Genomic DNA, 12,144 nt, shown 5'->3' with positions numbered 1-12,144 from the left:
CTACTCAAGAGGAGGGGAAAGTGCAGGCAGACCATGTAGGGAGAAAAGGGATTCTCCCCCAAAACTCACTTGTGGCCAGACTCCAGGAAGAGCTGGGTCATGTTGGCTGGGACACAGTAGAGGGATTTTATATCTGGAGGGAGATAGGGCTGTTCCCTGCTAACTTCCTGGACAGTCTGGGAAGTCAGGGAAGGCTCGGGGATGACGAAAGACGTGATCCTGAACCCAGCAAAGAAAACAAAAGCACATATTACACCAGTGCCTTGGCAGTCCGGCTCTGTGGCCCAATGCCCTTAAATCAACTGAGCTGCGGTGACAGGCCCTGCACTTACCTCGGGTGCCTCCAGTCCACAGCCACAATGCTCTCCACCCCTTTGCTCAGCTCCTTGACCTGGACAATCTGCTCCTGCTGCATGTGCTGCAGGAACTTAGAGAGCTGGGAAGAGAGGCCAGTATAGGGGACTTCACTGACCCTGCCCATGGAGCACCTAGGAGGGCCAGGTCTGCTATGAGGTGGGGACTGGAGCATTGTGGCTCAGTTGGTTCCCATTAGACTAGAAACCAAAAGACTACACACAGGCCTGCAACTTGAGCTACTAGATAGAGGGCTGGAGAGATGGCTCAGCAGTCAAGAGCTTGCCCTGGGGGCTCAGTGGGCAAGAGCTCACCCTGGGGGCTGGAGAGACGGCTCAGCAATCACACTGGGGTTTCAGCAGTCAAGAGCTCACACTGCTCTTGCAGAGGACCCAAGTCTTTCCCAGCACCCATACTTCGTGGCTCACAACTGCCTGTAACCCCAGCTCTGGGAGCCTTCTCTGGCACCAGCACTCACACATCTACACATAATTAAAAATAAAATTAACTTTAAAAAAGAAGGTGCTAAAAGCCAGGCGTGGTGGCACATGCCTTTAATCCCAGCACTCGGGAGGCAGAGGCAGGCGGATTTCTGAGTTCGAGGCCAGCCTGGTCTACAAAGTGAGTTCCAGGACAGCCAGGGCTATACAGAGAAAACATGTCTCAAAAAAAAAAAAAAAGAAGCTGCTAAACTAACTGGTGAGGCTGTCAGACTCTAATCAGATAGAAAGGAGCCACAGGAGAGAGAGAGGAGCGGGTGCTTTGGCCCAAGGGGAGTTTCATTATTTCCCATTATACCAAAAATCACGAGGCTTATAAGTTCTAGCTTGAGCCCCGTCTACAAGGCTTCCCATATCCATCTTATATCACGTGTATTCCTACATGACTGTAGACCTGCAAAGAAGGTGCGGGCACTTACCTTTTTATAGCTTGACTTCTTTATATCCAGTTGCTGTCCTTCAGGACTAGAACAGATAAAAAGGCAAGTTAAAAGTTTTGGTACCTGCCTGAGACAAAGTGACCTTCTCAGGCTGTCCCCACCCCACCCCCATAGACCAAAAGAGTCCACCATTCTAGAGCTCTCTACCCAGTTGCCTATCAGAGACAGCCAGGGATGACAGGCTACTGTGAGTCAGAGCTCTCCCATAGCACTTTTGTGTTAATGGAGCATCTCTGTCTAATATGGCAGCCACTAGCCATCCATGTGACTATGAAACACTTGAAATGCCTACTGTGATCCGGGAGCTGAACTGTAATTTAAATGTAATTTGCCACATGTGATTAGTGGCCACTGTGAACAGACAGCTGCAGAGTCCCCTCACACCAAAGAATCTCATATGGCCTCACAAGTTCCACTTCAAAGTGAGCCTTACCAAAAGCAAGCTCACCCCAAGGGAAGGGAAGCCAAGGCTATACCAGAGCTCAGCCAACTGCACTCTGGAGCCTACTAGCCCAGCCACACACTACCTGTTGTCTTCAGTCACATCAGTCCTTGAAACAGCGACCACAATGGCCTGAAAAACTCAATTATTTACTGTTTGCCTCTTCACAGAACAGTCTACTGATGCCTGCCATAAAAGCAGTTTTAGAGTAGCTGGGGTCAGAGGTTCCTAATGAAAGCTGTGATTTCTCTCTCTCCTCGGGACTTACATTTTCTCTTAAAACCCTCAGTAGCCAAAATAAATAAATAAATAATAAAAAATAAAAGCCGGGCGTGGTGGCGCACGCCTTTTATCCCAGCACTCGGGAGGCAGAGGCAGGCGGATTTCTGAGTTCGAGGCCAGCCTGGTCTACAAAGTGAGTTCCAGGACAGCCAGAGCTACACAGAGAAACCCTGTCTCGAAAAACCAAAAAAAAAAAAAAAAAACCCTCAGTAGCAATGGGACTGTCAGGGAGACCATCCTGGAACCCACTCAAGACCTGCCCAAGAGCCGGGCGTGGTGGCGCACACCTTTAATCCCAGCACTCTGGAGGCAGAGGCAGGCATATTTCTGAGTTCGAGGCCAGCCTGGTCTACAGAGTGAGTTCCAGGACAGCCAGGACTACACAGAGAAACCCTGTCTCAAAAAAACCAAAAAAAAAAAAAACCAACCAGAAGAGTCTTAAAAAGCATACCACATGCTGTGAAGCAGAGCAGGCTGTGAGTGTACCAGGAGTGGCTTTGGTTGTTTGCTTGTTTATCTATTTATTTAAAAGGCAGAGCCACTGGGTGGTTTCATTCATTCACTCACTCATTTTAAATAGTTTTTTAATTTACTTTATTTAAATGAGTACATTGTAGCTAGCTGTCTTCAGACACACCAGAAGAGGGCATCAGATCCCATTACAGGTGGTTGTGAGCCCCCATGTGGTTGCTGGGAATTGAACTCAGGACAGGACATCTAGAAGAGCAGCCAGTGCTCTAACTGCTGAGCCAAGTCATTCATGTTAAAGGCAAATTCTCACGGACACTCACTCAACAGCTCATGTCAGCCTTTAGATTCACTTCTATCTATCTTACCTTAGCCTTGCGACTATAGGCCTGAGCCACAGTACCAGGTTGTGGGGTATTCAGAAAAGACCCTTACGGCACCTTGCAGTATTGACAGGTGCTTGGTATAGGTCAGGCTGTGACTACGGGAAATCTGCTGATTAGTTAAATCTGCTGAGGTGGGAGCTGAACCTGACTGGCTCCACCTTCAAAGTCAACACTCCCTTCCTGGTGGCGACACTCTCAGTGGGGTAGGTTTCATACCTACTCTCTTCCCAAGATGGGTGGAGTGGTACAGAAAGCTTCTTGACAAAGGCTGTTCAGGGACTCTTGTAGTGTATGCCCCGGTACCTAATTCATAAGAGACAGCTCAGAAACACCTCAGCAGGACGAGCAGACAGAGGGTCTTGAGAATTTTAATCTAAGGATCCTTTCGATGGATAAAATTGAAGATTTTAGAGCCAAGAACCTAATTTGCTTGCCAGACCGACCTTCTGCTCTGCCCTTCCCACAGCATGTCACTCAGCCATCTTCCACCACCCCGCCTTCCTTTACCACCAAGAACAACTGTGAGGCTGCGTTTGAAGCCCCCACCCAGCAGTGCCTTCCTACCAGCAGGAGAACATGTGACTGCCAAGGAGAGTGCTGGTGAGCAACGGGAGGTCAGCTTTCTTGACTCGACTCTTCAGGGCATGAAGGAAGCACCGCAGTAACAGATCGTCCATTTGTTCTGCAAGGAAAGGAAAGAACCACACCCTTCCTGAGGCTCGCACACTGCCTGGGGCACACTGCAGACTCCTGAGGCTCGCACACTGCCTGGGGCACACTGCAGACTCCTGAGGCTCGCACACTGCCTGGGGCACACTGCAGACTCTCTGGCCCCTCTCATCAGCTACGCTTAACATCAAAGCGCCCAGGTTGCAGATTTTTACGTGTGTGCTCACACACTGTAGTGTGTGTGGCAGTCTGAAGATGGGCTTCCGGAGTCAGCGCTCCGTTCCTTCCTCCATGGGTTAGCTCTGGGGAATTGAACTCAGGTAGTCAGGCATGCACCAAGTGCTTTTACCTGCTGCCTATTGAGCCATCTCACTGGGCCTCTTCCCGACTCTTGAGCACTGATCTCTTAAGGGAAGCCCCACGGGAAGGACCAGATCCACAGTGCCACACTCATGCAGAGAAGTTAGGACCAGAAGCCTGAGGGGCTCAGAGCTGAAACTATCCAAATGGCAGAAAGATAGACAGACAGGCAGGCAGGCTCATAGGGGCATGATTTATGTAAGAAGTACAGAACTACTGCACACCCAAAGAAGGGTTCTGCCCTCCTCTCCAAGAACAACAATGCCATTCTTATATGAAAGACAGGCATGGGCTTTCTACCCCTAAGCCATACCCTGAAGGGGCTTGCCGTCCAAGGAATCCTGGCTCGGGGCCCTGGAGCTGGTGTCCTCAGAGGCTTCTCGGAGAGGAACCTGCCCGTTCTCCTCCTCTCCGTCCAGGGTCAGGCTCTTCAGGTTTCCCTGCAGACCAAGGTGCACCTTCTCTTCGCAGCTATCTGTGGGGTCCAGTGGGGCAATGGCAGGTGGAGAGGACTTGTCTCCAGATCTCCTGGAAAAATCTGATGTCAGAAACACCAAGCAGTAGCTACAATACTCGCCCTACCCTGTCAGGGCAGAGTCAAGTCAGGTGGTTAAAATCAGTAGAGGCAACAAGCAGAAGAATCCCGGGCAGCCAAGCCATGTGTGCTCATCTCAGCTCTACTCAATTATTCTGAGCCCAGAAAAGGCCTCTGCTCTGCAATGCGCCCCAGGCTAGTTGTCCTCTGCAGAGTCCAGGCTAGCTGCTTCCAACACACACACACACACACACACACACACACACACACACCAGGCTAGTTGTCCTCTGCAGAGTCCAGGCTAGCTGCTTCCAACACACACACACACACACACACACACACCAGGCTAGTTGTCCTCTGCAGAGTCCAGGCTAGCTGCTTCCAACACACACACACACACACACACACACACACACACACACACACACACATACTTTCTCTCTCTCTCTCTCTCTCTGAAGAGCCTAGCTGTAAAGTGTTTGCTAACTGGCAACATGCCGAGTCAATTCTCAATATAACAGATAAAGGAAAAAGAAAGCAGTTAAAGATAAACTTCTAAAAATGTTTCCTTCATAAGAGCAAAAACTAGTAAACCACCATGAGTTAAATATGAGCTGGGTGGTGATGGTGCATATCTTTAACCCCAGCACTTAGGCAGAGGCAGAGAGGCAGAGAGGCAGGCAGATCTTTGTAAATTCAAGGCCAACCTGGCCTACAAAGCAAGTTCCAGGACAGCCAAGCTACACAGAGAAACCCTGACTAAAAAACACAAAACACAAGAACCAGGTGTGGTGGTGCATGCCTGGAATCCTAGTTCTCAGCAGAAGGCAGGAGGACAGGAGTTCAAACATCCTTGGCTACATAGTGAATTTGGGGCTAACCTGGGCTATATGAAAGAGAGGGAGGGAGGGAGGGAGGGGGAAAGGGAGAAGGGAAGGGAGGAAGGAGAAGAGAAGGGAGGCAAAGGGAGGGGAAGAGAGGGAAAGGGGTATGATTAAGATTCTACCACTTTGATGAACTATAAACTCAGGGTTTAGTCTATTTAACACAATACAAATACCTAAACTTTAAAACCCATAGACTCTGTGTTCAAAGAAATGCAATCTAATGTGCAGAGTCAAGACTACTATGGCATACTCCTCAACCTTAAGACAGGAAAAACTGTGATGCCACAGGGCAGAGCACACAGTAAAGTTCATGTCCTTTGCCCACAATTACATCAGTTAAACATTACTGTCAGTTTGACAAGTAGCTGTAGTGAGTAAGGCTTATTAATAGTTTTAATAGTATGTACAAGCTGTACTGACCAGTGGGGGTTGGTGGTTGGAAGCTACTGACCGGATTCCTCATTACAGAAAGTACAATCTAGCTGAAACAATCCATTTCAGGGCTCCTTGTCTGGTTAAGGTCACCTTTCTCAAACAATAAATGTCTTTCTCAAAAGCAGTAGGCCTACATTTTTTGGGTTTTGAGGGGTTTTTTGTTTTTGTTTTTGTTTTTGCAGGGGGTGGGGAGTGGCTAAGGGGAGGGGAAGGTTGAGATAGGGTCTCATTACATTGTTCAGGCTGACCTGACCTGAAACTTGAGAACTGCTGGTGTGAAATTCCTCAGTGCTAGGACTGTAGGCATAGCATATACATTGTGCTAGCCAGAATGTGTGTTCCATAATGAGAATCCTGAGACATGGTACTTGGACAGCATGAAGTAATCTGTTATCATCTGCTGTCTGATAACTGATCTGGACTCGGAAGCACTTGCCTCAGGACCAAATGAAGTGTATATAATGGACATAGCACTATATGGACATCACCACAGCACAAGGCAGGGAAAACCATTCCTAAGCCTAGGGCAATTGGGCAATTGTCGGGACAATTCCAGGCCTAGAAGATAACCAAGTTGCCTCTAGATTCTTGTCTGGACAAATAAAACTGTATTTCCCCCCACAATTGGCAAGCAGATGGCAGTCTGGAGTCCACAAGTAGCAGGAGGATGCACCTGGACACATCCTTGCACTTCTGAATCTCTGGTTCATTTTCTCTCCATCCATGCTCCCCACCCCCACCCCACCTCATCCTCTGTAAACAGAAGGAGCAATGCACTCACCACAAGTGGTCCTGATAAGTGTGGAGCACAGAGACACCTTTTCCCTTCAGGCCTGAAGCCAGCATCTGAGCTGTGGACATGGCGGCCACTCCAATTGCAACGGGCGCTCTAGGGAGGAAGGCAGGAATAAGGGTCAGGCAGAAATGTCTGTACAATGACTCTTGGTTTCTCTTTTAAAAGGAGCAGAGAAAGCTGGGGACCCGTTCAGTTCAGAGGGGGATCAGTTTCCCTCATAGCAAGCATGAGGCCCTGGTATAAAAAAGCAGCAGCAGGGCTGGTGAGATGGCTCAGTGGGTAAGAGCACCCGACTGCTCTTCTGAAGGTCCAGAGTTCAAATCCCAGCAACCACATGGTGGCTCACAACCATCCGTAACAAGATCTGACTCCCTCTTCTGGTGTCAGCTACAGCTACAGTGTACTTACATATAATAATAAATAAATCTTAAAAAAAAAAAAAAAAGCAGCAGCAGCTGGGCATGGTAACATACGCCCTTAATCCCAGCACTCGGGAGGCAGAGGCAGGCGGATTTCTGAGTTAGAGGCCAGCCTGGTCTACAAAGTGAGTTCCAGGACAGCCAGGGCTATACAGAGAAACCCTGTCTTGGAAAAAAAAAAAAAGACACTAAAAAGAAACAGCTAGCTGTCTCTTGTGAGGCTATGTCGGGGCCTAGCAAACACAGAAGTGGATGCTCAGAGTCAGCTATTGGATGGATCACAGAGCCCACGTATATACCACTTCCATTTGATAATAGACTGCTGCTGTGCGCGTCCCACTTTATGACTTGCAGGGTCTGATAGTACCCAGCTCATGATGGGTAGTTCAGGTCGCATAGTAACTTGGTGTCCTATTGTCAAACGTTCAGTTTCCACTAAGGCCCAATAGCAGGCCAAGAGCTGTTTTTCAAAGGGAGAATAGTTGTCTGCAGATGATGGTAGAGCTTTGCTCCAAAATCCCAAAGGTCTTTTCTGTGATTCACCTACAGGGGCCTGCCAGAGGCTCCAAACAGCATCTCTATCAGCCACAGACACCTCAAGTACCATTGGGTCTGCTGGGTCATATGGTCCAAGTGGTAGAGCAGCCTGCACAGCAGCCTGGACCTGTTGAAGGGCCTTCTCCTGTTCCAGGCCCCACACAAAGCTAGCAGCTTTCGGAGTCACTTGGTAAATAGGCCTAAGTAACACACCCAAGTGAGGGATGTGTTGTCTCCAGAATCCAAATAGACCCACTAAACGTTGTGCTTCTTTCTTGGTTGTAGGAGGGGCCAGGTGCAATAACTTATCTTTCACCTTAGAAGGAATATCTCTGCATGCCCCACACCACTGGACTCCTAAGAATTTCACTGAGGTAGATGGTCCTTGAATTTTGGTTGGATTTATTTCCCATCCTCTGATACGCATATGTGTTACCAATGAGTCCAAAGTGGTTGCTACTTCCTGCTCATTTGGTCCAATCAGCATAATGTCATCAATATAGTGCACCAATGTGATATTTTGTGGAAGATCCAAACGATCAAGATCCCTTCTAACTAAATTATGACACAGGGCAGGAGAGTTAATATATCCTTGAGGCAAAACTGTGAAGGTATACTGTTGGCCTTGCCAACTGAAAGCAAATTGCTTCTGGTGGTCCTTATGGACAGGTACTGAGAAGAAGGCATTTGCCAGATCAATAGCCGCATACCAGGTGCCAGGAGATGTGTTAAAGGACCCAAGGAGCTAAAGGGGTCTGCAACCCTATACGTGGAACAACAATATGAACTAACCAGTACTCCCAAGAGCTCGTGTCTCTAGCTGCATATGTATCAGAAGATGGCCTAGGCGGCCATCATTGGAAAGAGAGGCCCATTGGTCTTACAAACTTTATATGCCTCAGTACAGGGGAACGCCAGGGCCAAGAAGTGGGAGTGGGTGGGTGGGTGGGGGGAAGGGTATGGGGGACTTTTGGGATAGCATTGGAAATGTAAATGAAGAAAATACCTAATTAAAAGAAAGAAAGAAAGAAAGAAAGAAAGAAAGAAAGGAAGAAGAGAAGAGAAGAGAAGAGAAGAGAAGAGAAGAGAAAAGAAAAGAAAAGAAAAGAAAAGAAAAGAAAAGAGCTAAGCACACTGTGGTACTGTATGTAGTAGACTGGACCCTTGAATGGAAAAAGTACTCACAACAAAACAAAACAACAACCAAACCAAGAAAGGCTTGTGTATGTTCCAGCATTGTCCCAGTTTAGGACAGGAAAATACTCCTTAGCTGTGGTAACTACGATGGGTCCCTGCAGAATGCTGGAAATCCTGGTGTGTACCCAACTGCACTCTCTCTTACAATCTTCTATAAATCTAAAGTTATCTCTAAAGTAAGCTTTAAACATTCAGCAGCAGCAAACATCTTATGCTTATAAGATTTGTAGCCTCTCCAGAGGTTTGTGCCAGCCACTAAGGGCCCACTATCTGCTCCAGAGAAACTATTTTTTCTTTCAGTTCTTGGTCTATGTGCTTTGGAAGTGGTCATTTTCCTCCCTTTTACCTCTTTTCACCACACACACACACACACACACACACATCCCACACAAAAGTCTGACACAGTACCTGTTCCCCACCAAGGCAATGGCACAGAGGTCGCCTTGCTGTACTTGAGGAAGACCAGTAGGGGGCACCACTACCCCTGGCAGCATCAAATCTGTTGCAAATAGAATTTAATGTCATTTTCATTTTTAACTTTATCATACATGTGTCAAAGAAACATGTATCAATTACATTATTCATGGTGAACATGGCAACTTGAGAATCAACCCTCCATTTCAGGTCTCACAAATGAGAGACCAAGTTCTACGTGCTAAAGTTCCTGAATGATTTAAAGTCCAGCACGGGGCAGATCACAAACTGAGAATCAGAGATGTCCAGGAAACTCAGAAACATTGGAAGAATAACACAAAGACATACACACCAGAAGTGGATACAGTTTTACATAAAAACACAAGAAATGAGTAGCCTTATAAGGTGGCAGATAATTACTGAAGAGATTTCAAGCAATAACTGGAATATAGAAAAGTTCTCTTACCTGCTCCCCCGACCAGTTTTTCCAATACCAGAGGCCATGTTATAAAAGTTGGTAGAATATCCGGATAGGCCCACAGTGTGTACACTGTACCAAGAGACCCAGGAAATACTTATTAACAAACACTCTCTGCTGGAGATCTAGAAATGCCAAGCACTGTGCTCACTTTAACTAGAATTCAGAAAGAAAAATAAAACATGTCGGGCAGTGGTGGGGCACACCTTTAATCCCAGCACTTGGGAGGCAGAGGCAGGCGGATTTCTCAGTTTGAGGCCAGCCTGGTCTACAGAGTGAGTTCCAGGACAGCCAAGACTACACAGAGAAACCCTGTCTTAAAAAAAGAGAGAGAGAGAGACTCTAACTAGGAAAACCCACTATGAAGCAGCTCAGGGGAAGTGTGTGACTGACACAGCTTAGTCCTGAGCGTACATTTTCTCCACTGTGTTAAGAAAAAGCCTTTTACAGATGGTTTACGCCATATTTTCTTTACATGCTCTAAAATTCCACCTTTGGCAACACTTCAGCACTCTTCCCAATACCCCCAGCTCCTTTCTCTCAGAACTTTGCACTGCCATTTTTCCATGTGTTTTGGGTTTTTTTTGGGGGGGGGGCCGGGGGTTTCGTTTGTTTCTTATCCCTCTTACGGTGAAAAGGTCAATTCTGGAAACACTAGGTCCCAGAAGATCCTTAGGAATAGTATTGGGAAATTCTGTGTTTATTTCATTTGAAAAGGTATGTTTATGGGGGAAAACAAAAACAAATATCACACCAAATCAACAGAGAATAACGTGTTTCACCAGGGCTGCAGTCTGGGCATTTCATCTGGTTACCATACCTGTTGGATACAAATTTTTCTCCAGTTCAAATAGGATGGGGTTACCACCACTCGTGTACACAGTCACCGAATCCCCTTTGTGAACATACAACTTCACAACATTTAGCTCTTCCTTTCCAGGTATCAATTCAGAGATCTGATCTGTTCCCAGGGCAGGGAAAGCAGCTGTCACATCGGCCCGGAGCTTTCTCCTGCAGAAAGCACACCAGCACGATGCACATTAATAAATACAGACATTCAGAATGACTATACAAATCATAAAGACTGAAGAAAGACTGCCTGGTTCGTGATGCCCCCTTCTCAGCTTTTCCAAATCCTATTATCTGTCTTATTCATTATTCTCAAGACCTCCTGGGCATATTATTCCATCGGAACACCTATTTTCACTAAGCAACCAAAGTTAGTCTTTAGAAAGTCATTGGAAACACAGATGACCTCACATGCTGTCCCCACTCCTGTCTTAGACTGGTTGGCAATCTGTCAACCTCTCATTAAAAGGCTACTATGGCACCAAGAATGATACCTAAAGAAAGCTGGCTCCAAAATCCCTGCGGAGCTATCCGTGTCTACGACACTGACTTAAAAAGGAGAGTTAACATCTCTCCTTACCACAGCTTTCTTAGGCTCTGCCACCTCAGGGCACGGACCTCTCCGACACCAGTCTCTCCGGCCAGGAATAATCGTTTAGGCGTTTCCCCCCCCCCCCCTATACTTTTAGTTTTGGTACACCATCTGAGTTCTCCCATGGACTCTAAACTCCATGGAGGACTTATATTCCCTCATTTTACATCTCCCACAAAACCTAGCTTGAGCCCAGTACACGCTAACTCAACTTTATTGTCCAAAAGACCAGCTGGAAGATAAAAAGAGACACCCCCACACCTTATCCTCAAAAATGTTTCTAACACCCCTGCTTGGCTCCCTGGGGTCTCTATGTGCAGCCCTACAAGTGTAGGAGCCTCGCTAGGCTAAGCAAAAGTATTCTCTCCCTCACCTGTCCGAGCCCTTGATGGCTGTGTTGGACTTGACCCGAAAGGCCTTAGCGAACATGTCTGCTGGAGTAGCTCAGGAAAGACAAGAAGAGCACAGACGCCAGGGGCGGTCAACAAAACGAAGGAGTGGCGGCTCCCGGACCCTCAACCCTGGAGGCAGCCATGCTGAGACTCGGCGCCAAAAAACAGCCTGCTAGGAACCCGGCCCTAGCCCTGATGCTGGCCCGGAACTGACGCAGCGCCAGGTGGGGAGGGGCGGGACAGACTCCGGAACTTCCGCTCCCGCTCTTCCACTTGGAACCGGGTGTACCTAGGAGCCTGCGGGTCTGTAGTTAGGGACGCCAGTTGTGCAAACAACGTCTTAGTTCTATTCTTTCTGCTCCATCCGCTTTAGATACGGCGTTGAGAAGAAACTGCCTGATTGCAGTCTATTCGACATGCGTCAAGTCCACAAAATGAACTGAGTTCATATTTTATTTTTTGAATTCATATATTATTAAACTTGCAGGTTTCATTGAATGCTGGTTCGCCCTCTTTTTAAAAATGCTTTTAAATGCTTAAAGGCTTTTATTTATCCATATCTTTATATGGTATTACAAACTAAAGGCTTCAGCTAGGATTTTTTTTTTTTTCCTCCTTGACGTTTAATTTGCACGCTGTAATAATAGCAGCAACAAGGAATACACTCCACCCTGGATTCGGTTTTGCCCAGGCTACTAGTAACAAAGTTCAA

The 12,144-nt window shown here is 47.2% G+C and overlaps 1 protein-coding gene across 13 annotated transcripts in view; it reads right to left on the bottom strand.

Moving 5' to 3' along the window:
* Eif2d (eukaryotic translation initiation factor 2D) overlaps positions 1-11,667 on the bottom strand; it is a 34,488-nt gene extending 22,821 nt beyond the window's left edge. For 3 of the 13 annotated variants that reach the window (XM_011247929.2, XM_017318549.2, XM_030251679.1), the window contains exons 1-10: positions 11,414-11,667; positions 10,420-10,610; positions 9,588-9,671; positions 9,116-9,206; positions 6,540-6,647; positions 4,215-4,439; positions 3,437-3,554; positions 1,274-1,319; positions 333-436; positions 70-219 (exon numbers count right to left, since the gene is read on the bottom strand). In XM_011247929.2, coding sequence (XP_011246231.1) covers positions 70-219; positions 333-436; positions 1,274-1,319; positions 3,437-3,549 — 413 coding nt within the window. In that variant the 5' untranslated portion in view covers positions 3,550-3,554; positions 4,215-4,439; positions 6,540-6,647; ... (2 more) ...; positions 10,420-10,610; positions 11,414-11,667. The remainder of the gene's footprint in view (positions 1-69; positions 220-332; positions 437-1,273; positions 1,320-3,436; positions 3,555-4,214; positions 4,440-6,539; positions 6,648-9,115; positions 9,207-9,587; positions 9,672-10,419; positions 10,611-11,413) is intronic. The other 10 variants (XM_006529165.3, XM_006529166.2, XM_011247928.2 and 7 more) reach the window with 5 other exon arrangements.
* Between the last annotated feature and the right edge of the window lie 477 nt (positions 11,668-12,144).

The sequence above is a fragment of the Mus musculus genome, chromosome 1 (genome assembly GCF_000001635.26).
Source record: "Mus musculus strain C57BL/6J chromosome 1, GRCm38.p6 C57BL/6J".
NCBI lineage: Eukaryota > Metazoa > Chordata > Mammalia > Rodentia > Muridae > Mus > Mus musculus.
Note: the sequence above shows the minus strand (reverse complement) of the source record. Positions and strands in the feature narration are given on the sequence as shown.